Consider the following 23,920-nt stretch of genomic DNA (forward strand, 5'->3'; position numbering starts at 1 on the left):
TAGTCGGCCTAAACTCTGCGGGCTACGACTAGAGTTCTTTTGTTTATTACACTTATGTATATCTATTTTGACTATTACTATATTGAGTCTCATGTGGTACCCTGTCTCTTTACGCTTTTAGTTATCGTGTGTGGGCGCCTCGCGCTTGTAAATCCGCTTTATGCGATTTTGAACTTTATTCCTTCATCGGGCTCCTAGTGTTATTATCTCCTTCTATATTTATTAATGTATAAACTTTAGAACTGTCACGGCACTTTGTTATTCTTTGCCTTACACCTAGAGATAAAGTTTAGGATAACGGGGTGTTACACTATTTATACATGTATAGGGTTCATATTTTCAACATTTATTAAATGTAAATTCTCTTTTGGTAACATGAATATTCTTTTATAGAAAAACTAAGTTACCTATGATATTAATGGGCGTCCACATCCTTCGTGCTTATCAAAACATCTTTTAAATATTCTCTTGTTTTTAGATAGAATAAGAGCATCTTAGAGATATTGCTTCTCTTATTATATTAAGCCTTGACATAATGTACAAGGGACGGATATAAGGGAGCGAGTGAAACTGTACAAGATTTTGTACTATTTAGTATGATTGATTTTAATTATACTATGTATACGCACAAAATTAATCACTAATATAAAATATATATTAAAATACATAAATACATAATACATAATGATTGATTTAATAGTTAATTTTTAATATTTACATAATATTTTTTATTTATTTTTATTATTCATAAATTTTAAAGGAAAAATAACTTTTGGTTAACAGTTAATTAATGTATTAAGTTTTTTTTGGGTATCTTATTAACTTTTGCACGAATATAAACATATATTAGTATAACTTGTATTCACATTATACAAATTTTGTGCATACAAATTAAAAAAAATAAACAAAAATACACATAAAAGAGTTTATCGTAAATAAAAATACACACTAAAATTTATAAATACTAAAATTATACTCCAAAAATAGATTTTAATGGATAAAAAAGTCATGTTAGTAGTGAGTATCTAAGACATGAAGTGTATTTTTGTCTAATAAAAATAATTTTTAAAGTATATTTTGATATTTATAATTTTTGATGTGTATTTCTGTTCATTCTAAATTCTTTTATGTATACTTTTATCTATTATTTGAATATATATATATATATATATATATATATATATATATATATATGTATCATTATATTTTACAATTTTTTTAATGTTTGCCATGCATTGTACAAAAAATTATTAATCATCCAATGACATTCTTTATTTTACATCTAATATGACATAATAATAGTGTTACAATATTATAAAGTGTGATCTATTTCTTACCATAATAAGTACACTATTAAACTATCATGTTAAAGAAAAAGACTTTATTATATGATATAATATTTTTTTTGGTTTCTCTATATGATGTAATATTTATTATATTAACTTTTATGTTACCTAATTTCATATCAACATATAATATTCTAATGTTTTTTTAAAGTATTATAAGGGAACAACAGCCCAATTCCCTCTCTCTTTTTTATATATATATATATATATTAAAAAAATAAATAGGTCCTGACTTTTTAAACTTTTAACAAATATATTTTTTACAAAATTTAAATAAAAAAAGTCTCTAAATTTAACAAACAGAAGACAATTTAATCCTTCCTTTTATTTGTCTCTCATATACCAAACGGAACTGGCTGACATGACTGAAATGGTATTTAGGTATCTGTTACGGTGTCACGCTGGAAAAGGAATAAAGTTCGAAGGACAAATAGGTCTTTGAGAATTTAGTTCATTATGCTTCTATTATGAGAATTTAATTTATAAAATTATGCTTGCATTTTGAAATCTAGTTAACTTGTTGTATTCTGCAATTTAGATTATTTGTATTAAAATTACAGAAATTGGACTTGTTTTGTTTCTACTTTTTTTTTTAAATTGCATTAGTTCAGTTTTCTCACATTAGTTAGCATTAGTTAGAATTAGTGCATTTTTGTATTATATTAGAATTTGTTAAATTGCATTAATTCAGTTTTTATCATACCAGTGACATTAGTTAGCATAAGTTCATTTATGCATCAAGTTAGCATTAGTTCACTGGTGCATCATTCATATATTAAGTTAGCATTAGTGCGTTTGTGTATTATATTAGAACTAGTATTTTTATCCGTAATAATATTACGGGAATAAAATTTTTTAAAATTATAGTTCACTTTGTTCTGACAGTATAAATTATGCATGACACAAAAGATTTATAAAATCAAACTACTTTTACAAAAAAAGTCGTAAGTTGACAAAAGTTTCTTGCTAAGAAGACCAAGATATCTGTAAATAAAAAATTAAATAATAAATTTTTTAGTTATTATTTTTATATGAAAAAGTCTAATTTTTTATTAATAATTAATTTTAATATTCGTTATCTAAAATTTAAAATAATTTAACGTGTATACTTTTATATTTAAAATATTTTAATTGTAAAAGAATATCAGATGACATATTTTGATTTGTCAAATTACTAATATAAAAATATAAATTATATATAGAGTAAAAATAGTAGAGAGAAATAGAAAAATGAAGAGAGGTAGATGAGAGAATTTAGAAATGGAGTTTATTAATTTAAAAAAAAAATATTTTCTCTCAATTTCAATAAGAGTGTCATGTGACATATTTGATTATTAAATTAGATAGTAATATATGATACATAATATATGTATATTTCAATTAGATAGTAATATATGATACATATAGAAGCATAATGAATTAAATTCTCAAGGACCTATTTGTCTTTCGAACTTTATCCCCTTCTAGCGTGGCACCGTAACGGACACCTGAACACCGTTTCAGCTACATCAGCCAATTTCTTTTGGTGTATGAGAGGCAAATAGACAAAAAGATTAAATTGTCTTCCGTTTGTTAAAGTCAAAAACTTTTTTTGTATTTAAATTTTATCAGGAATATATTTGTCAAAAATTTAAAAAGTCAGGACCTATCTATCATTTTCCTAGAATATTATAAGGGAACAACAGCCCAACTCGGTATTTAATCGGGGCTAAAGCCCAGAATTACAAGACACTAATCAATCATCAAACAAAATTTGTCTCAAAGGTGCTGGTGGCACATCAACAAAATTGAAACCTGGGTTACACTTTAATCCTTCTCTAGTTAAGAAATCAGTAGCTCTATTTCCTTCTCTATAAGTATGGCTTACTCTAACTTGCCAGTTCTTTTTCAGCCACTTAGAGATAATTCTGATCAAATTACTGGGGTGGTTTTCTGCATTTTATTTAGTAATGACCTCCACAAGCACTTTTGAGTCCAGATCCACAATAAGCCTCCTGATTCCTAACTCCCAGGCTGTTTTCAGCCCGTGTAACAAGCCCCAAATCTCTGCTTGGAAAGCTGAACAGATTTCAAAGTTCAAACAGTATCTAGCAACCCAATGCCCCATCTCATCCCTTAAGAGTCCTCCACATGATGCTGTTCCTGGGTTTCCGCACGAAGCACCATCAGAATTCAATTTGATCCAGTTGGTAGGTGGACATGACCATGAGATCTGTCTTTCCACTTTTTCTCTATACTCTCCAGTATACAACTTGTAAGGAGCATTCCTGATCGAAATTGCTTGATTGCAAATGAAGGAGCACGGATCATTAGGTCTGGTGAAACCCGGCATAAAAATCTCCTTATTTCTCCAGTGCCATAACCACTAGCAGGTAACTACAAATTATGTTATCCAATTTATTTGGTTTGAACGGCCCAGCTCAGTGGAAAGGCTCCATCTGAGCCACGCTTCGAAGGGAGCTCTAAAGAAATCTTGAAGGAAGGCTGGGTGAATAAATTGGGTCCAAATTCTAGATGCTGCTGGGTAGTCTCTTAACAGGTGCTCTTAAATCTCTTGGACTCCTTGGCATCTATGGCAGAAAGGGGGTGCTCCAAAAAGTTTTGATCTTCTTTTTGCAGTCATGAGTTTTTGGTGTGTGGTCACCCACAAGAAACACCGCATTCTTTGGGGTCCTCTCCACTTCCATATCACATTCCACACTTGATCTTGTGGTTTCCCATGCCCTGTTAAAAGTTTATAAGCACTCGCAACAGAAAAAACTCTATTTTGAGTTACATTCTACCAAATTCCATCTCTGCCCGCTTCTTGAAAAGGAGGATGGATAGCTCTTATTTGTTAATGATGATATCCGGGAGATGATTCTTTAGAAGGGGGTAGTTCCAATCATTGTTTTGTTCCATAGCTTCAATAACTGTCATGTTCCTTAACTCCACAAGGATCTTATTACTGGTTAGGTGCTCACGAAGAGGATCATTTTCTACCCAAGGATCATCCCAAAGACGAGTCGATTTATCATTACTAATTGAAAATCTTGTATTCTTGTCAAAGATCATCTTCATCTTTTTAAGATTTTTCCAGAATTGAGAATCTGAGCCTTTGACTTTCATCTCCCCAGGAAATTGTCTCCCTTTATCATATTTATTCAGTAGTACTCTTGCCCAGAGAGTGTCATTATCCACCACTAATCTCCAGAAAGATTTGAGCATGAAGGCTTCATTCATCAAGAAAAGAGATTTGAATCCCAAGCCTCCAAGGATTTTGGGTTTGCATAAAATATGCCACCCCACATTATGAAATTTTCTTTCTCCTGCATTCTCTGTCCAGATGAACCTTCTTTGTAATCTTTCAATTTCTTGACAGATTCCTTTAGGGATAATGGAATGCATCATATCATAGTTTAGAGAGGGAGTTAACACAGATTAAGCCAGAGTAACTCTATCAGCGAAAGACAAGTATCCTACTTTCCACCCACTGAGTTTATTCTTGACCCGCTCCACTGCATCCTTGAAATCTCTTTTTTGCATTCTTCCATTGGTAATCATAGCACCCAGGTATTTTTCCAGCTCAACAGTTTCCTTGAACTTGCATCTGTTAGTGATAATATCCTTCAGGCTTTGTTCCACATTTTTGGAAAAAGATATGGTTGATTTTGCTTGATTTATCTTTAATCCCAACACAGTGCAAAAAAGCTCAAGGACTCACCCAATATTATCTATTTGTTGAGTGGAAGCCTCAGCAAAAAGCAACAGGTCATCTGTGAAGAGAATGTGAGAAATTGATGGCCCTTCCCGACCCACTCTCATAGGCATCCAGTCGCTTCGCACAACATTTTCTTCAATCAAGTGACAGAGTTTCTCCATGGCCATAACGAAGAGATAGGGTGACATCGGATCACCTTGTCTAATTCCCCGAGTAGGCAAAAAAGCCTCCATCTTACACCCGTTCCACAGGATTTTGTAAGAAACAGAAGACACACAAGAGAGAATGATATTTTTCAATTGGTCTGGAACTCCAAACTCCTCCAAGACCTTCTCGATGAAGCTCCACTTCAACCGGTCATATGCCTTTTCAAAGTCAATTTTTATAGACATGAACTTCTTTTTTCCTTTTAATTTCCTCATATTGTGCCACAGCTCTTTGGCAATAATAACATTGTCATGTATCATTCTTCCAGGTATAAAACTGGCCTGGTTTGGAGAAATGCTATCGGCAATGAGGGGTTTGAGTTTGGAGATCACAATTTTAGTGATGGTCTTGTAAGCAACATTACACAGTGCTATAGGCCGAAATTGCGAGACAAATTCTGGATTAGGAACCTTAGGAATCAGAGTGATGAGAGTTTGATTGATGGATTCAATAATCCGAGGGTTATGCCAGAGTTGTAAAATAAAAGGGATAAACGAACCTTTTATTACATTCCAATTCTCCTTATAGAAGAGGGCTGGGAAACCATCCTCCCCAAGGGCTTTCAAGGATCCAATGTCAAACAACGCTTTTGAATCTGAGTGTATGAAGGAGGAATAGAAAGGACATCTTTAAGATCTTTACGGAGTTTTGGAAAAGTGAAAACCGTATTAAGGTAGGTGCAGTTGCCATTCTCTTCTTGGTAAAGGGCTTTGAAAAAATTCATTACCATCTCCATAACTTCCTCTTGTTGGTCACACCATTGCCCATCACTTTTTCGAAGCTTAAGGATTCTATTTTTCTTCCTTCTTATGGCTGTTTTTGTATGGTAATACCTTGTATTTCTATCTCTGTCAACAATCCAATTCTGTCTAGATTTTTGAAGCCAGAGTGTTTCTTCTTGATTCAAAATTTCTTCAAGCTCTGTAACAAGTTGCTGCTCCAGGTCTTCGAGAAAGGGATTTCTGCCGTAGGTCGAAGCTTTTTGGATACCATTGATTCTGTTTAGGACTCTTCTTTTTCTCTTAAACACATTGCCGAAGACATCGTTATTCCATTTTTTCAAATTGACAGCAAGAGAATTGAGTGATGCAGGAAATGAATTAGAAGGACTCCAATTTTTTCAAACAAATTCATCAAAATTGGGGTGTGATTTCCATATAGCCTCATAGCGAAAGGGCTTTTCACCTTTATCCATTCTTTCCGATTTCATAATCACCAAGAGAGGGTGATGATCAGACCTCACTCTAGGAAGCACTTCAACTCTAGCACTTGCGAAAGAGCTTCTCCAATCTGCATTAGTCAGGGCTCTATCCAACCGTTTAAAAACTCTCTTTAACCCATTGCGCTGCCCCCCTCTCCAAGTAAACCTTGTACCACAATACCCCAGGTCTATTAGATTGCATGTGTTAATCCAATCCTTAAATTTTCTACAAGCATTGGCATCAATTCGAGCACCCCTTTTTTCTCGCACACCTCCGCAATGTCATTATAGTCGCCAACTAGCATCCAAGGCATATCCATATTACAAGCAATCTGATTAATCTTTTCAAAAAACACCTTTCTCAGGCTTTCTTGGGGACTCGCATAAACAGCAGTTAAAGCCCAAGGAACTCTATATTGATCATTTATAGACATATGAATAAACTGAGTATGCATTTCAATACAGGTTACCTGTAGGGAGTCACAATTCTACAGAGCCCAGATGTCGCCACTGTAGTCCTGTGCTTCATGTTTACAATAGTATTTGAAACTCAGGCTTCTGATAATCTCTCATATATATATTGATTCTCTGTTTATATTGGGCAGCCAAAACCATCGAAACTTTGTATCACCTACCAAAACAAACTAGTCTCTTTTTATTTTTGTTCCCAAGTTTTTGCTAAAATGCATATATTTTTGGAGCTTCATAATTTTTGTTCAACGTATTTGTGGACCATTAGTTTTAGGCAAGTGTTACTGTGTAGATTAAAAATTGTATCTACACATGTAGACGATATGTGACGGCCTCATATAAAATTTCATTGTGACAAAAATTCTGAAATGTAACTATATAAAAGGACAAAGTTTAAATATGCAAATTATACATAAAATAACTTAGGTCATTATTAAAATCTGAATATGCAAATAATGATCTAAAAACTAAATAAACCTACTAACTTCAATAATTACCTAAGCTATTCTAGATATGATTTACATATATTCAGACTTTGTCCTTTTAGACAGTTACTTTTTAGAACTCTTGTCTCAATAAAATTTTATATGAGGTTGCCATATATCGTTTATATGTATAGATACAATTTTCAATCTACACCGTAGCACTTGCCTTAGTTTTGCATAAATTCTATTTTTTGGAATAAGGTCATAACGTTTCCCACATATGGCCTAAAGCCCTAAATCCGTAGTTGAAATACGTGTTGAAAGTATCATTTATAGGCCCACAAGGCCTTAATCTAGTAGCAATGATATTCGCCTTGTAATATGTGTACCTCAGATCTAGACTTAGTTGAAGTTCATAGTAGACAAAAAGTTGAAGTTTATAGTAGAGAGTAAAGTATCAACTTGGTTCGAATGATAGTAAAGTATCAATTTGGTTTTTGTCTATTTATTCGGATGATAAGGTGACTCTTAACTAAAAATATGTTATATAACGGTCTTTGATTCTATATTTTGTCTGTCAATTCGATTTTTTTGTCAGTTTTATGAAAAAATTCGATAAAAATTATTGACGTGTCAAGTTTAAAAAACAGAAATTTAGGTTTTTCTAAATTTAAATTAATTAAAAATTTATTTGTCGTATTATTTTTTAAACAATATTTTTTAATTTTTTATTCATTATATTAATATTATGTAAAAATAAAAGTTCATTATATTTTTAAACAGAAATCTGGTTCGAATTATGTAAAAATAAAATTCAAATTTAACTGGTTCGAACTACATATAAACGTCCATTTATAAATTTATGAAATAGTTTTTATTTTAGCTTATTCAAAAAATAATTTTGCTCCCCTTAACTTATTATTGTGATTTGCCCATTATATAGATAAATCACAAAATTACACTTACAGTTCACCCACTTTAGCACACCATATGCAAATTAATTTACGCAGGTGGGACCATTCGACTTTGGAAAAGAAAAAGAAAAGAAAAAAGAAAAAGAAAAAAAAGGTAGAAACTCACGCAATTATTTTTACCACTGTTGAAAATTGGGCTGATTTTTTTAAAGACGAAAGAATATTATGTATAATATTTTGGGAAGATAATTTGGTGTGTTTTTTTTTAATATGGATATTAACAAATTTGAGAATCAAATTTAAAGAATAGTAAAATTATTAGAGAAATTTGATCCTTAAATTTTATGGAGGTTAAAATTTAAAAATTTAATAAAACATTGAACTACACCATAAATAGAATATAAATCTAAAAGTTAAAATTTGCGTATTTTAAAAAAAAATTAAAAACTATAAATCGATCAAATTTATGTATTTTAAAATTTGATCATCTAATTTATTGATATCTAACTCTACATTAGGGGTGTTCGTAGTGCGGTTTGGTTCAGTTTTTTTTAAGGTCATCCGAACCAAACCAAACTAATTATTATTTGATTGAAAAAATCAAACAAACCGAACCAAACCAAACCAATTTATTATGCAATGTCATAAGATTGAAATCAACAAGACAAAATACACAATAGCTAACAAAGTCTTGATCTAATGAAATATAACGACAATAGAATTCAAATACGACAATTAAAGAAGTTTAATAGCTCAACAGTCAACACAACTGAAAATAAAAATAAATTGTCATTAAACTGATAGCAAAGTTATTGTGTCTTCTCCAACAAAATAGCTAAAACTTCATAATGCATTGCAAACCAACTTGAAATAAAAAAAAAAACAGTTACATAATAAGAACAACAAGAACAACAACAACAATAATAATTATAATAATAATAATAATATAAGGAGAACAATTCATACCATAAAACTTAACAAGATGTACTTTAATCAGACTCAACACCAGAATCTTCTTTATTAGGATCACGAGTGGGTGCAACTTCTACAAAATATATAAAACAAGAAACAATCATAACAAATAATATATATTAATAAAAACTAGATTAAAATAAAGAAAATTATAAGTAGAAACTTAACCATACCTAATTCTAACTTCTCCAATTCCTCGATGAGTTCCTCAAGGACAAGTTTTGGAGAGTTTCGGAGCCAATTTTGGGTACAAATTAACGCTTCAGCTGTCATCGGAGTTAGAGAACTCCTATAATTATTCAACACCCTTCCTCCAGTACTAAATGCCGATTCTGAAGCAACTGTGAAAACTGGCATGGCTAAGACGTCTCTTGCAATCCCCAAAAAAATTGGAAATTTAGTGGAATTCACTTTCCACCAATTTAGAATGTCAAATTGCACGCCATTCTTCTTTAATGCCTCCATAAGATATAACTCCACCTCATTCTTGTTAACACTCTCATTGAATTGCATTTTCTTCTCAAATTTCATAGCAAAAGAAGTTTCATGTGCCTCAAGCTCTTGTGTGCTAATTTCAGGAGGATCTTGCCGAGTAGACCTTTGATACTTTAGCCAAACAGCCTGTAGCTATCGAATACCTTGAAAAGCGTCTCCTTCACTTTTGAAGTTAAAAATTCAGCATCTTCTTTTTCATACAACTTTTCAAAATTCCACTTAATCAATTGAAGCTTATACCTAGGATCAAGAACAACTGCAATGAAAATCATCATGTTTGTGTTCTTTATATTTCCCCAATACTTATCATACTTGGACTTCATTTTCTCAGCGATGCTTGAAAGTACCGTATCTAAGCTTCCCCTCCAATGCTTAAGTGTAGACAATATTTTACAAAAGTCATTAAAGTGTTGAGAAGATGTCACAAACGTTGAACCAGAAACTTTGTTAGTAACCTCATAAAATATTTTTAAAAACTTGACAAAATGCCTTGCATTCTCCCAATCCTCAGACCTAGGAATCCCACCAGCCATCATAGCAAACTCAGAATCTCTCTCCCCCAAACGTTTAAATGCCTTTTGAAACTTCAAAGCACTTTCAAGCATTAAAAAGGTAGAGTTCCACCTGATAGGAACATCTAAATGGACAGTGCCTTTTTCTAGAATTCTAGCTTCCTTAATCATAGTTTTAAACCTCTCAGTACGACCAGGTGATGCACACACATGCCGAACCGCATTTCTAATCTTTAAAATTGACTCATGCATTTCTCTCAACCCATCATTCACAACAAGATTTAAAATATAGCACAACATCTAACATGTAAAAACTCTCCCCTTAATGGATGTGAGTTCCAATCCTCCATTCTATTTTTCAAGTAAGAAAGTGCAACATCATTTGAACTAGCATTATCAACAGTGATAGAAAAAATTCGGGATATCCCCCAACTCAACAAACATCTCTCAATCTTCCTACCAATTGTTTCTCCCTTGTGATTCTTGATAGCACAAAAATTCAAGATTCTTTTTTGCAACTTCCAATTAGCATCAATGTAATGAGCAGTAAGGCAAAGATAGTTTAAGTTTTGCACATATGACCAACAATCAATTGTCAAACAAACATTTTGATTTGGTTGAGAGAAAACAGACTTCAAACTACATAAACAAGCAATAACCATTAACCAGCAATAAACAAGCAATAAACAAAACAGAACAAAACTTGATAATCTGAACAAGCACTAAACAAGCAATAACCACCAATAAACAAGCAATAACCACCAATAAACAGTAATAAACAAAATAGAACAAAACTTGATAATCTGAACAAGCAATGAACAATTAAACCAGCAATAAACAAGCAATAACCACCAATAAACAGCAATAAACAAAACAGAACAAAACTTGATAATCTGAACAAGCAATGAACAATTAAACCAGCAATAAATAAGCAATAACCAGCAATAAACAAGCAATAAACAAAACAGAATAAAACTTGATAATCTGAACAAGCAATGAACAAAACCAGCAATAAGCAAGCAATCACCAGCAATAAATAAGCAATGAACCAGCAATAACCAAACAGAACAAAACTTCATAATCTGAACAAGCAATGAACAAAACCAGCAATAAACAAGCAATAACCAGCAATAAACAAGCAATGAACCAGCAATAAACAAGCAATAAACTGAACAAAACCTGATAATTTAGAAAATTAAATCAAGGACAGAAACCAGCAACTAAAGTTTAAATCAATAACCATCAATAAACAATAAACTGATAACCCTAAACTGAACAATAAATCAGCAAGACCAAAATTACCAACAATAGACTAAATACATGGTAAACACTAAACAGCAATACCAACAATAACCCTAACCTGAATAAACTGAACAATAACCAATTAACCAGCAAGCAGCAATACCAACAAGGCAACAATGCATCAGTAAAGTTTACCTGAATAGATAGCTCGGGCTCCATATGCACTTGAATCGGTGGCTGGGTGGGAGACTTTCTGGGTGGTGAGGTGACCCTACAGAACCCAGAAACGCTGCTGGATGGAGGCTTTCTGGGTGGAGGCGGCGAGGTCGGAGGTGGTGAGGTCGGAGGTCCTGTGTTGGTCGTCGCTCGTGGCTATGCTACCCTGTGACTTTTGGGTCAGTGGGTGACTGGGTCTTCGTATTCGCCTTCGCGGTGGGTGGGTGGCTCAGGCTGGCTTCGACTTCAAGTATCAAGGAGTGAAGGAGGTGAGATTTGGAGGAAGAGGAAGGCTTCGAGTATTAAGGAGGTGGGTGGCTCAGGCTGGCTCCGTGGGGGATCTGGCCGTCTAGGTGAGTGGGCGAGATGTGGTGGCTCCGATCTGGGATTTGGGAGGGGTTAGGTTTCCATGGGGGGAGGGACTCGCGCAGCACGGCAACAGTAGGTAACGCGTTTGTGGGGAGGGGGTGGGGGTCTGGAGGGTGGGGTAGGTAGTTTTAATTTTTAGGGTTTGGGAAGAACCGGTTCGGTTAGGGTTTTGGTGGCAAGAACCGAAAACCGAACCGAACCGCAGAAAAACAGCAAAACATCACTTTTTTCGTTTTTTTCGGTTTTCAATTTTTTCAATTCGGTCCATCGGTTTAGTTCGGTTCGGATCGAATATGAACACCCCTACTCTACATCATGGTAAACTACACCAAATTTAAGATTTATTTGATTGAGCTTCTAAAAATTTTTTTTAATAATCTTTTTTTAAAAGATCTTATAAAAAAATAAAATAATTTTATATTTAAATATTTCATAAAAAAATTTATCTATCAATTATTTTTTAATATAAAAGTATTTTTTTATTTATTTATTATTTTATTATAGAAAAAATAGATTTTTTAAATATCTTTTAAAAAATATACATTTTTTAAAAGATCTTATAAAAAAATTAAAATAATTTTATATTTAAATATCTTATAAAAAATTTATCTATCAATTATTTTTAAATATAATAATATAAAAATATTATTTATTTATTTATTATATAAACAATATTCTTTTAAAATATCTTTTAAAAAAATATATAAATTATAATTTAATAAAAAAATATATTTTTTATTTTTTGATAAATTTTTTATATTTTTATTTTTATCATTAAAAATTTACTAATCACGCTAACTTAATGGCACTCAAAAGTCTCAAACATGAGTTTTCAAAAAAAAAAAAAAAAAACAAGGGAAAAATTAGCCGGCGGTTAAAATCCGCTTCAATAGTGGCAACGCATAAAACTCTGAAAGACAATTTACCTCGTTTGGGCTGCGAGGGTGTTAGCTAACACAATTTCACTTCACTCACAATCTCCCCCAAAAACACCACTTGTTAGATCATCACATTCTGTTTCTCTCTTTCTCTCTCTTCCTCTGTTTGCAATCATGGATCGAACCCAAATTCTCCTTGTTGGGTTACCAATCTTCTTGTTCTTCTCAGATGTTTTCAACCTCTTCTCTCCTCCACCGCCTTCTAAACCAACATCACATCACCATCCCCCTTCAACTCAACCTAATAACCCTCAAACCACCACCCATATTCAGGAACCCCTCCTCGAATTCCCTACCCAGGTTCTCTTTTTTCATTTTTTATTTTCTTCATTTGCACCCCTCAATTTTCCAGTTCTAAATTTACTATTTTGTTTATATGGGTCATGCAAAGTTTTGTTCTTTTTTGTTTTTATTCTGTAAAAGATTTTTCTGATATGCTTTTTTTTTTTGTTTCTTATTCAAAATGCAGAAACAGAGTGGTATTGGCCCAATTGGTGTTGGCAACACTGTAAACATTGACTTCTGCACTTCATGTTCCTACAAGTTTGTCTAATTTCTAGTAGCTCTTTATTTTATTTGATCTTACTTTTTTAATTTAGTTGATGAGTGATGAGTTCTAATTTAATATACGTGGGTCTTTTGGAATAAAATTATGTGTACATATCACTGTTTTTGGCAGCTAAATTAAGGAAACTCTTGATGAGGTTTAGTGTTAATTATTTATTTATTAGAATCACAACATCTATTGGAAGTTATTTGTCACCAAGTTAGATTTATTTGTTTAGTGTTTATTTGAACAATTAGATGGAAAACCCTGTTCTCATTTTGACATCTTTGAAGTGTATTAAAATTCTTACTTCTGTTTTTGTGTCATTAGAATCTCCATGAGAATGTGAAAATCTAACAAATGTTGTAAATTATCACAACACGGACTAAACTTTGAATGTTGGAACTGATGTTCTTAACCAGGTTTGTTAGGAGCTGCATTCATTGATAATGTTTAATTTGTGGAATCCACATTTTTTAAAGCATAACAAGTCCTAAACCTTAACCTTTTGGTGTGTAATATTCATGACCTTTTCCGTAGGGGAAATGCAGTAACGGTTAAGAACATGTTGGAGGCAGAGTTCCCTGGGATCAATGTTGTTTTGGCTAACTATCCCGCTCCACTTCCGAAGCGACTTCTCAGCAAAGTAGTACCGGTGGTGCAACTCGGACTTATTATAACAATATCTGCAGGAGAGCAGATATTCCCGAGGTTGGGAATAACTCCTCCGGCATGGTACTATTCTTTGCGTGCCAACAGGTTTGGAAGCATGGCAAGCATTTGGCTTCTCGGGAACTTCCTTCAGTCTTTCTTACAGAGTTCTGGTGCTTTTGAAGTATATTGCAATGGTGACTTGGTAAGTCCTTGGTCATGGACTTATGCTTAGTGCTTCTAATTAATTAGTATTAATTTAGTGTAAAAGTCCGCGGTTGGTACCAGAACAAAGCATCACTAGAACGAATTTGTCCACGAGGACTGAAAACCTCCGGCATAGTTCCTTAAAGTAAAAATCGTGGGTCAAATCGGTTCTATGCAGGAATAGATTAGTCTCTTACAAATGCTTCTTATCAGAAAGGACTAATTTGACCCAACATTTTTAGTTCTCAAGGACTATGCTGAAGTTCGAGCGAATCAAACTCGATAACTCATCTAAACTCATAAAACTTAGCAAACTTGATTCGTGAACTCAATTTGGAGACTTATGAGTTAACTAACCAGTTTGATAACCTTGCTAGAGGTTTTCATTTCCTATGGACGAATTTTAAACTGATGATAGTTTTGTTAGGAATCAATAGGGGGATAATGCGATTGTTAACGATGATTGCGTGTAATCCGTAGCTGCTAATGCCAACAGGAAACACATCAAGTAATATAGAACTATGAAAGCAGTTAGGTTCATAGCATATTAAACATCTCATACTTTCCATGATGATCTTGTTTCTTTGAACATTTTAGATTTTCTCCAAGCTGCAGCAGAAGAGGTTCCCTGGTGAAATTGAGTTGAGGGACCTTGTTAGCAGAAGAATAGCGAATCCACTATACGTCAACGGTATTTAAGGTTCTGTCTGGCCAGAAGACCGTCAGGTAGCGTATTGCCGGAGGTACCAGAAAAGATGTTAGGTTCAACAAAGTTTCCAGACACGAATTAGAGCATACAAACTGGATGCTAACTGAATGCTACCGAGATCATAATTTTTTTAGTCTTTTTGTAATTTGTGATGTACACTGTAAGTCTCTAAGGCAAATAATTGATTCAGAAATCATTGGTTTTAGTTTTTCACGTAGTTTTCAACTTTTTATAATATGTTCTCAGTTTTGAACCCTCCCCATTACAAAGCTTAGTATATGCAGTCAGATATGCACTCTTTGTGATTGCAACTTCAATAGTTATTTCAGTTAACTTTATAAAAAGCTGTTTTGAACATGAAAGTTTTAACCATAATAAAATTAAGAATTTGTTTGAGTTAGTTTTTTTTTTTTAAATTAAGTGAATTTTTTAAAAGATTTTATAAAAAAATAAAAGTTATTTGATGTTTGGATATTTTATGTAAAAATATTTTTTTATCTATTAATTATGTTTGAATACAATATAAAAATATATTTTTATCTTAAGATATTTTTTTAAAGTAAAAAAGATATTTAAAAAAAATGTAAATGATAATCTTTTTTAAAAGATGTTTTTTATTTTTCTAATTTTTTTTTACTACTAAAAATTAAAAAAAGATACTTTTCAAACAAGTGCCAAAAAGTTATTTGGAATGAGTTTCTTGAGTTGATATTGAATCACTTGAACGTTCTAAATCTTTTCTTATCTTAAAAATACTAAGAACTCACATAGAATTGATATACACATCCTAATTGAGTTAACAGTCAAAATAGTCTCTCAAATTTGAGATCAGATTCAAATTAGCCACTAAGATAATACCTTTGAATGGTGTGTAAAATTTATACAATAGTGTATTATCTTACTATACAACAAAAGAATGAATACAAATTATATTTTTCTTTGCATAATTATCATCGTTTTTGAACATCTATTGCACAAATAAGACTATTATTTTTAGAAAAAGTTTAGAAAACCAACTATAATATAAGCCAACTCATACCAACTCCTTTTATTTTTAGTTTTAAAATTCGAAAAACTAAGATAATGGATTTTTTTTGTTTATAACAAACCCATTTTTCAACTAGTTGGTTCTAGTTGATTACACTTTTAGTTGTAGCGAAACCATCTAAGGGCATCATAGAGAACGTCTAGCAATTTTTCTCATCTAAAGACAAGCCTCTCAGCATTTAACAACAGGTAAAACTGGAAGCCATAGGCAGAATTCAATCAACACAAGGAAATTAGGAAGAGTCCTAACTCCTTTAATCTAACAATCCAACAGCATATTAAATATTGCTGACTAACTGTGAATCAAAAACAATAAATTATGCTTGCACTCTAGTATTCTTCAAGAGAATCTGAAACCAGATGGGAACAAAGTAAATGCTTATTTTAACTGCTCAATTTTAAATAACAATTTTAATGAGTGGCAAAGAAGGTACAAAGAAGGGGATGTAGCTCAGATGGTAGAGCGCTCGCTTAGCATGCGAGAGGTACGGGGATCGATACCCCGCATCTCCACTTTTCAATATTTTTCTGCTGCTTTTGTTGACACGTTTCTTTTCATGTTTATCCAAACCAATTGGCCCAAAACTTGATGTGGATTGAGGACTAAATATTAACTTATATTTCTTTTCACTTTTAAAATTTATATTAACTTATATTTTGAATGATACATACAAAAATTTATTGACAATAAATATAGAAATTTTACGACGATCAATACAAAATCTTTTAAAGGTAAACAAATAACTTTTTGAAGGGAAATATAAGAAGAAAGTACATAAATCTTTTTACGATAAAGCACAAAAGTTTTATGACATGTGCTATTTAAGTTACATTTTTATATTATTCAACTAAAATGTTTATATTTTTCAATTAAAATTTGTATGTTCTTTTTTTGTGTTATTCAACTAAAAAATTCGCATCATTTAAAACAACTTATATGTTATTCAGCCAAGTTTTTTTTGTTTTTGATTAAAATTTATGTATTATTCTTCTATATTATTTAATTAAAAATTTTTTATGGTTTAATATAATTGTATTTTTTAACTATTTTTTCATTTTTCTATGCTATTTTTTTATAATGTCATATAATTCAACTTAAAATCTAATTTCTTTGAATAAAATATTTTATTAATGACATATTTAAATAAAACAAATAAAATAAAAAATATTTTTTTTGGTATCTAAATAGATGAACATTTGAAAAGAAGAGAATTTAGAAACAAGAAATAGAAAATAAAATCATCATGAAAAGAAGAAGAGGGATAGAAAAAAAAAGGATAAAAAGGGAAGAGAAAAAAAGAAAAGAAATAATATGTTTAGATGAAGAGAATAGAAGGAAAAAAAAAACAATGTATGAGAAGAGAAAGAAAGGGAAAGGAGAATGAAGTCCTATCTTTAGAGAAATTTGAGAAAAATGAGGTCCTGACATGATAAGATTCGAAATTGCGAATGTGAAAGATGATTCATATCATATTTACTGTTTAGACGGAGTTGTCCATATTGCTGGTAGTATCAATGAAGAGATTAGTAAACAATTTTTTTTTTCTTCGAGATAGATTAAAAATATTAGCAATATTAAGTCGCTTAGAGTATTTGATTATAATCGTTAGTTAGAATTTTTAAACTTAGGCATAAATGTTAGTTACAATAGTGACTTAATTAAAATTTTGTTAGAATTTTGAAACTACAAATATTAGTTAGAATAGTGATTAAAAATTTTGTTAAAATTTTTAAATTATAAAATGTTAGAATGACTAGTGACTAGAAGTTTTCTTAAAAGTTATTTTAAGTTAAAAATGTCAGCAACAATTGTTTTATATTTTATATTAATTTTTTTTAGTATTGCTTGTGTTTGGTAAATTTAGATTTAGTGAGGATTTAGTTTTTATGAATACGGTTAATGTATTCTAAGATGATAATTTTGGCTATTAGTATTTATTCCAATAGTACATGCATAATTTAAATTTTGTTTAATGTATTGTGTTGTATTGTTAATTATTATGGTTCTTAAAAAATATTTTTTTATCATTATGTAGCCCGCCTGATATATTACCAGCATGAAGAGGTAGCATGGTATGTCTCTGGACGATAGGATCATGCCGTACTTGCAAATGGCCGAATTATACCATATTGTAAGACTCGACGACTACTGGCTTAGGTTGAATGCGCCACTAGTCAGTGCATTCGTAGAGGATAGCGTCCGAAAATGCATACTTTTTATATGTCGTTCAGAGAATGCACAATTACGCTATAGAATGTAGCATACAAGTTAGTCCTCCCGACTGACGGTGACTATGTTAGTGGATGTCTGACGGACTTTGAGAGGTATATTGAAGGTGGCCGACTTGCATGGACTTGGTTCGAGGAGCTACTGAGTGTCTTACCTCCTGCGAACTATATCGACAAGTTCATTATGAGTTGTACTTGGATGTAGGATATATTCAGTGAGCTTTCTCAGGATGCAGACGAGGAAATAGTGAGGAGGTATGCGAGGGCGTATATCATGATGTTATTATCAACTCATCACGTTGGAAACAAGTCTGGTACACATCTTCACATCCAGAGGCTACCGTACGTAGCTAGGTTAGAGAACATGGGCAGATACAATTGGAGGTCTACTGCTCTTGTGTGATTATATTGATGCATGTGTCGTGTGGCCAACAGAAATATTGTAAAGTTGGTTGGTCCACTGTAGCTCCTTCAGTCATGGATCTTCTGGTGTTTCTCGGATTTAAAGCCTCATGAGTTTCACGTATTTCATTGGCCATTGGCATCGAGGTACTTATGTGTAAATATGTTATGTACTTATGTTAATTAAATATGTTTTCCATATATTACCATTGTTGAACTAATGTATCGCATGGCAGGTGGTTAGGATATTAGCCAACATTGAGCGAAAGGGCCTAGAGTGGCGCATTGGAGGTTGAGGATAGATTTACTGCAGGTCGAGAATGTGAGTATTACTGTAGTTTTATTGAACGTTAGTTAGTCTAATTTTTAATGTCGAATTATGACAGTTATAAATAATTTCTCTTTAACAGTTCACATGAATGCTTTATAGTACACTAGAGGTTCAAAGTCAGATTCTACATCCGGGAACCCATGCTGTGTCATTGCCTCCAAATCTAAAGTTAAAAAGTGCAGGGGGTATTACTGAGTTCTCGAGCTCGATGCTCTATCATTCCCAACTGAAATACTCCTCCTTAAATCATCATCGCTATCCTCATCAATAATGGCAGGCGCCACATTATCGTCATCCTGCAGTACATCTTTCACGGCATCTGGTTCTTCAACCTCCCGAAAAACTAGATCATAACAGGAATATCTGCCATCACAATAACAAAATCATCGAAAGATCGATTATCACTTATTTCTACATTATCATCGCGGTTTAGATTAGATGCGAAGGATGAAGATGCCACTAAAATTGCCGCAGGTGCAATTACAAGCACATATGAAGAGGCAATAACAGAGGTTGGACTAGAGGTACTGTCATTGTTATTGATTGATTATTCCAATTCGATCTTACATTGCTGCTGAACTAGAGACCACATCCCCAAACTTGGCCAATAGTTCATGAGTTCTCACCTCGAGAAACTGACAATGACAGTGAAACAAAACTTGCAAATCATCATCACTGTCTATTACAAAAGAATTGTACTTCACCTCATCTTGAACAACAGAAATCAAAATTCTATAAATAACTTCTCCACTCGTTTCATGCCATGCAGTCCCAATTTCTGAATTATAATATTTTGAAACACAACAAAACTCGTAGAAAGTTTAATAAAGAATTAAAGACACTCAACAGATCCTTATCAGTAAATTTTATTCCCTCTTGTATTTTTTTTTCTTAATTGTCCTTCTGGAGTGCACAAGAACTAAAAAACTATCTGAACTAGCCATTGTGAATTCCACTCTAACAAACACCTAACGTTCTGATCGTATTTATATAGAATATATTCCTTTGTAAATCGAATTAATTTAGTTCAATTTATACAGTTGTAACTGTGTATTAGTAAATCGAATCAATTAGATTCGATTTACTTTGGGTGCATCAAAGGAAATAAATCAAAACAACTTGTTTCGAATTATGTCACAAACACTCCTTCTTACTAAATCGAATAAAATAAATTCGATTTACATAGACTTATTGTAAACTAGCTAAATCAAATAAAATGGATTCGATTTATGTAGAATTTTTGTAAATCGAATTAAGTAGCTTCAATTTACATAGTTTTATTACCAAAACAAGACATACATGTAAACTGTTTTATTTTAGAACATTAGTGTAATATTAGAACCCATTTGATTTGTTTATGTCATTTATCCTATTAATTATTTTTTTTGTAATGTATTAATAGTGTAATAGCAATATAATAAGAAAAATATGTACGGATCACTAGAATTCATTGTTTTTTACTATTATTTTTAATTATTAATTTAATTTTTTTAATTTAGTAATTCAACAATATATTTTTATTATATACTTTCAAATATTAAAAATTAATTAATATAAAAAATAATAAATTTTACTAATACAATAACTAATTACCTTAAAGTCTAAACCATTAGAGTAAAGTATCGTTTTTGTCTCCGACATTTAGGGTAAATCCCAAAGTTGTCCTAACATTTCAATCGTCCTATTTAAATTCCTAACGTTTCAAAATTGACTCAATGTTGTCCTGCTGTTAGGGATCCGTTAACAGAATTGCCAGTGGGACAAAATTGAGACGATTTTAAAACGTTAGGGACTTAAATAGGACGAAAACGTTGGGGACAAAAATGATACATAGAAATAAATTTTAATTTTATCCTTCAATAATATCAATTTCTCACTGTACATAATATTCAATTATTTTTTAATCACATCTAAGTAAATTACAGTTAATCACATTACTTTCATTCTAAATAAAGTAATTTTTTTATAATTTTAATTTTAAAGTAATGTAATTTTTTTATAAATAAATAAATTTTACACTTTCATTCTAAATAATGTAATTTTACTTTCATTACTTAATCACATTACTTATTGATCCGGCCGTTACAAATCCAACATCACAATTCGGCATTATCAGTCATAACTCGGCATTATCAATCATAACTCGGTAAATTACGTTATTACTCAGAAAGTTACGCTATAGATCGGAATCTTACGTTACAGCTAGACTCAACGAATTATGTCCTAAAATTAGAACGTTCAAAATAACGTCATCACCCATCAAAACCTAATCATTGCTCTTCAATGCAAGAGACCAACAGAAATGTAACCGACCTATATTACTTCACCTATAAAGGTATGATATTCTATCTTAAAGGGGACACATTGAATTCTCAATACTCACTTAAATTTCGGAGTGCCTTTACAGGTACACTTTCCCCTTGTTTCTTGCTTACGCTCTGCGCGATTGGACATCTCCCCCGGAGTGAAGCTCGGACTTCCCCAAGGCTTAAAGCACGGCACCAAAGATAACAACTCGGCGCCGACTCCCAGAAGTCGAGCTCCCCCTTCAGGTATCCACACAGGAACAATTGGCACCCACCGTGGGGCCGAGAATATAATTTTTTCTTTATATCATCGGCTTCGACGTTCTCGCCTGGAGCCATGGCTTAACAACTTCCACCCACACCATCTGAACTTCTTTAGATGGTGACCGAGTTACGGCAAGCCAACCAGTGCATGGCCGAAGAGAACCGGAGAATGGCAAATCAGATTGCTAATTTGAATAATACTCGAATCGAAAACAACAACGATTGACAAGAACGAATAGAAGAAGTCGAGCATCAGTCAGGGCCGACGCATGTCTCTGAAACTGCTCGGCACAAAGAAGAGCAACCCGAGCATAATGAAGAAGCTCGACCAGAAGAGGAGGACGACAACCTAGAAAGCTCCCCTGAGCCGTTCACGGCCGAAGTAATGAACTTCATGTTGCCCAGGAGGTTCACTCTACCGACCACCCTAACCCCCTATGATTGGGCTAGGTGATCCGAAGAAAATTCTTGGAGACCATTGCCGTGGCCAAACCTAAAACCATGGCAGAGTTCCGTGAAAAGGCGAAATGTCAGATCAACATCGAAGAACTCCGACAAGCACGGAAAACAGAGAAACCACAATACAGAGACGACGACAAATCCCGAGATAACATGAAAAAATTTAAACCAACTCCCCGATATGATTCTTACACTCAGTTCAACACCAAGCGTGACGACATCATCAAAGAGATCTTGAATTCAAAGTTGATAAAGCCACCAAGAAAAGCTGGCAGCTATCCAGATTCAAAAGGCGCAGACAGATCAAAATACTGCTCTTTTCATCAAAATCACGGACACACTACTGACGAGTGTGTCATCGCCAAAGACCTTTTGGATCGCTTAGCTCGGCAAGGTCACCTCGACAAGTATATCGGCGGCTACATACAACAACGCGCACCCCCCTCTGGTGACCAAAGCTTGGCAACACAGCATGGCCGAGATAAAGATCGACCGAACATGAATCCCTCCCTACCAACCAAGACGTATTATTAACTGTATTTCCGGAGATTTTGCAGGTGGAGGAGCCACAAGCTCGGCAAGAAAGTGATCTTACGGAGCTATGCTTTCCATTGAAGTCGATCAAAATCAACAGCAGACACCTCCACACTTTCCTCAGATAACATTCCAAACATCCGACCATAACACCAACGTAACAAATCTAGAAGACCCGGTTGTGATTTTCCTGAAGCTCAGAGATCTCCTAGTCAAAAAGGTTTTACTGGACCCTGGGAGCAGGGCCGATGTTCTCTTTTACTCCATATTCCAGAAGATGAAACTGAGCAGCAACATCCTCCAACCTTCCACTGGAGACCTGGTTGGTTTCTCAGGTGAGAGAGTCCCGGTTATGGGCTCTGTGTGGTTACAAACCACAATCGGTAAGGTTCTCTTATCAAAAACTTCAGATATTCAATACTTAGTTGTTGATTATTTTAGTCCTTACAATTTGATACTTGGCCAACCTTTCTTAAATAGGTTCGGCACCATAGTTTCTATAATTCATCTCTGTGTTAAGTTCCCTTTGCTGGATAACACAACTGCAACTATTCACAGTGATGCCCGGGAGGCTAGAGAATGCTACAACAATAGTTTTAAAAGACCTAACCAAAACATGCAAGCTCATGTGCACAACATCAGCAACCAAGACAAACTACCAGCCCTGGCCGAAGACTTGCATAAAATCTATTTCACAGATAGCTCGGAGAAGTTCACTTACGTCGGTTCCATATTAAGCTCAGAAGAGAAGGCCTCATTCCGAGCATTTTTACAACAAAATGCCAACCTGTTTGCTTGGACCCCAGCTGATATGCCAGGCATTGATCCATCCATCATATCCCACAAGCTAGCATTAGATCTGTTTGTTCGACCTATAGCACAGAAAAAGCAGAACCTCGGCCATGACCGCAAACAAGCCTCCCTGGAAGAAACCAAGAAGCACATCAACGCCGGCTTCATTCAGGAAATCAAATTCACAACATGGCTGGCAAATGTCGTAATGGTGAAAAAACATAACGATAAATGGGACATGTATGTTGATTTCACCGATCTCAACAATGCATACCCCAAAGATTCCTATCCTTTGCCATCTATTGATTACTTAGTTGATAATGCCTCTAGTTATGAAAAACTTAGCTTTATGGATGCATACTCTAGCTATAACCAAATCCAAATGCATCTATCCGATCAAAATAAGACATTCTTTATTACTGAATATGGAAACT

The 23,920-nt window shown here is 33.2% G+C and overlaps 2 protein-coding genes and 1 non-coding gene across 3 annotated transcripts; 2 read left to right on the forward strand and 1 right to left on the reverse strand.

The window, feature by feature from the left end:
- Positions 1 to 9,844: 9,844 nt before the first annotated feature.
- Positions 9,845 to 10,495, reverse strand: LOC114924791 (zinc finger BED domain-containing protein RICESLEEPER 2-like). The gene has a single exon (XM_029290357.1). The coding sequence runs from the start codon at positions 10,493 to 10,495 to the stop codon at positions 9,845 to 9,847; it is 651 nt and encodes a 216-aa protein (XP_029146190.1).
- Positions 10,496 to 12,896: 2,401 nt separating this feature from the next.
- LOC112750367 (selT-like protein) lies at positions 12,897 to 15,384 on the forward strand. Its single transcript, XM_025799073.3, has 4 exons — positions 12,897 to 13,308; positions 13,478 to 13,551; positions 14,096 to 14,411; positions 15,011 to 15,384. Exons 1-4 carry the CDS (start codon positions 13,123 to 13,125, stop codon positions 15,110 to 15,112), a joined length of 678 nt encoding a protein of 225 aa, XP_025654858.1. The 5' UTR covers positions 12,897 to 13,122; the 3' UTR covers positions 15,113 to 15,384.
- A 1,225-nt stretch (positions 15,385 to 16,609) lies between these two features.
- On the forward strand, positions 16,610 to 16,682 carry TRNAA-AGC (transfer RNA alanine (anticodon AGC)). The gene has a single exon. It is a non-coding gene; the product is annotated as a tRNA-Ala (tRNA).
- Positions 16,683 to 23,920: the final 7,238 nt, after the last annotated feature.

The sequence above is a fragment of the Arachis hypogaea genome, chromosome 2 (genome assembly GCF_003086295.3).
Source record: "Arachis hypogaea cultivar Tifrunner chromosome 2, arahy.Tifrunner.gnm2.J5K5, whole genome shotgun sequence".
NCBI lineage: Eukaryota > Viridiplantae > Streptophyta > Magnoliopsida > Fabales > Fabaceae > Arachis > Arachis hypogaea.

Bases quoted from the DNA above. Each gene is read 5' to 3' on its own strand.
- LOC114924791 (XM_029290357.1), bottom strand. From the start codon at position 10,495: ATGCATGAGTCAATTTTAAAGATTAGAAATGCGGTTCGGCATGTGTGT.
- LOC112750367 (XM_025799073.3), top strand. From the start codon at position 13,123: ATGGATCGAACCCAAATTCTCCTTGTTGGGTTACCAATCTTCTTGTTC. The intron at 13,309-13,477 runs GTTCTCTTTTTT...TTCAAAATGCAG, and splicing joins TCCTCGAATTCCCTACCCAG to AAACAGAGTGGTATTGGCCC. The intron at 14,412-15,010 runs GTAAGTCCTTGG...TGAACATTTTAG, and splicing joins TATATTGCAATGGTGACTTG to ATTTTCTCCAAGCTGCAGCA.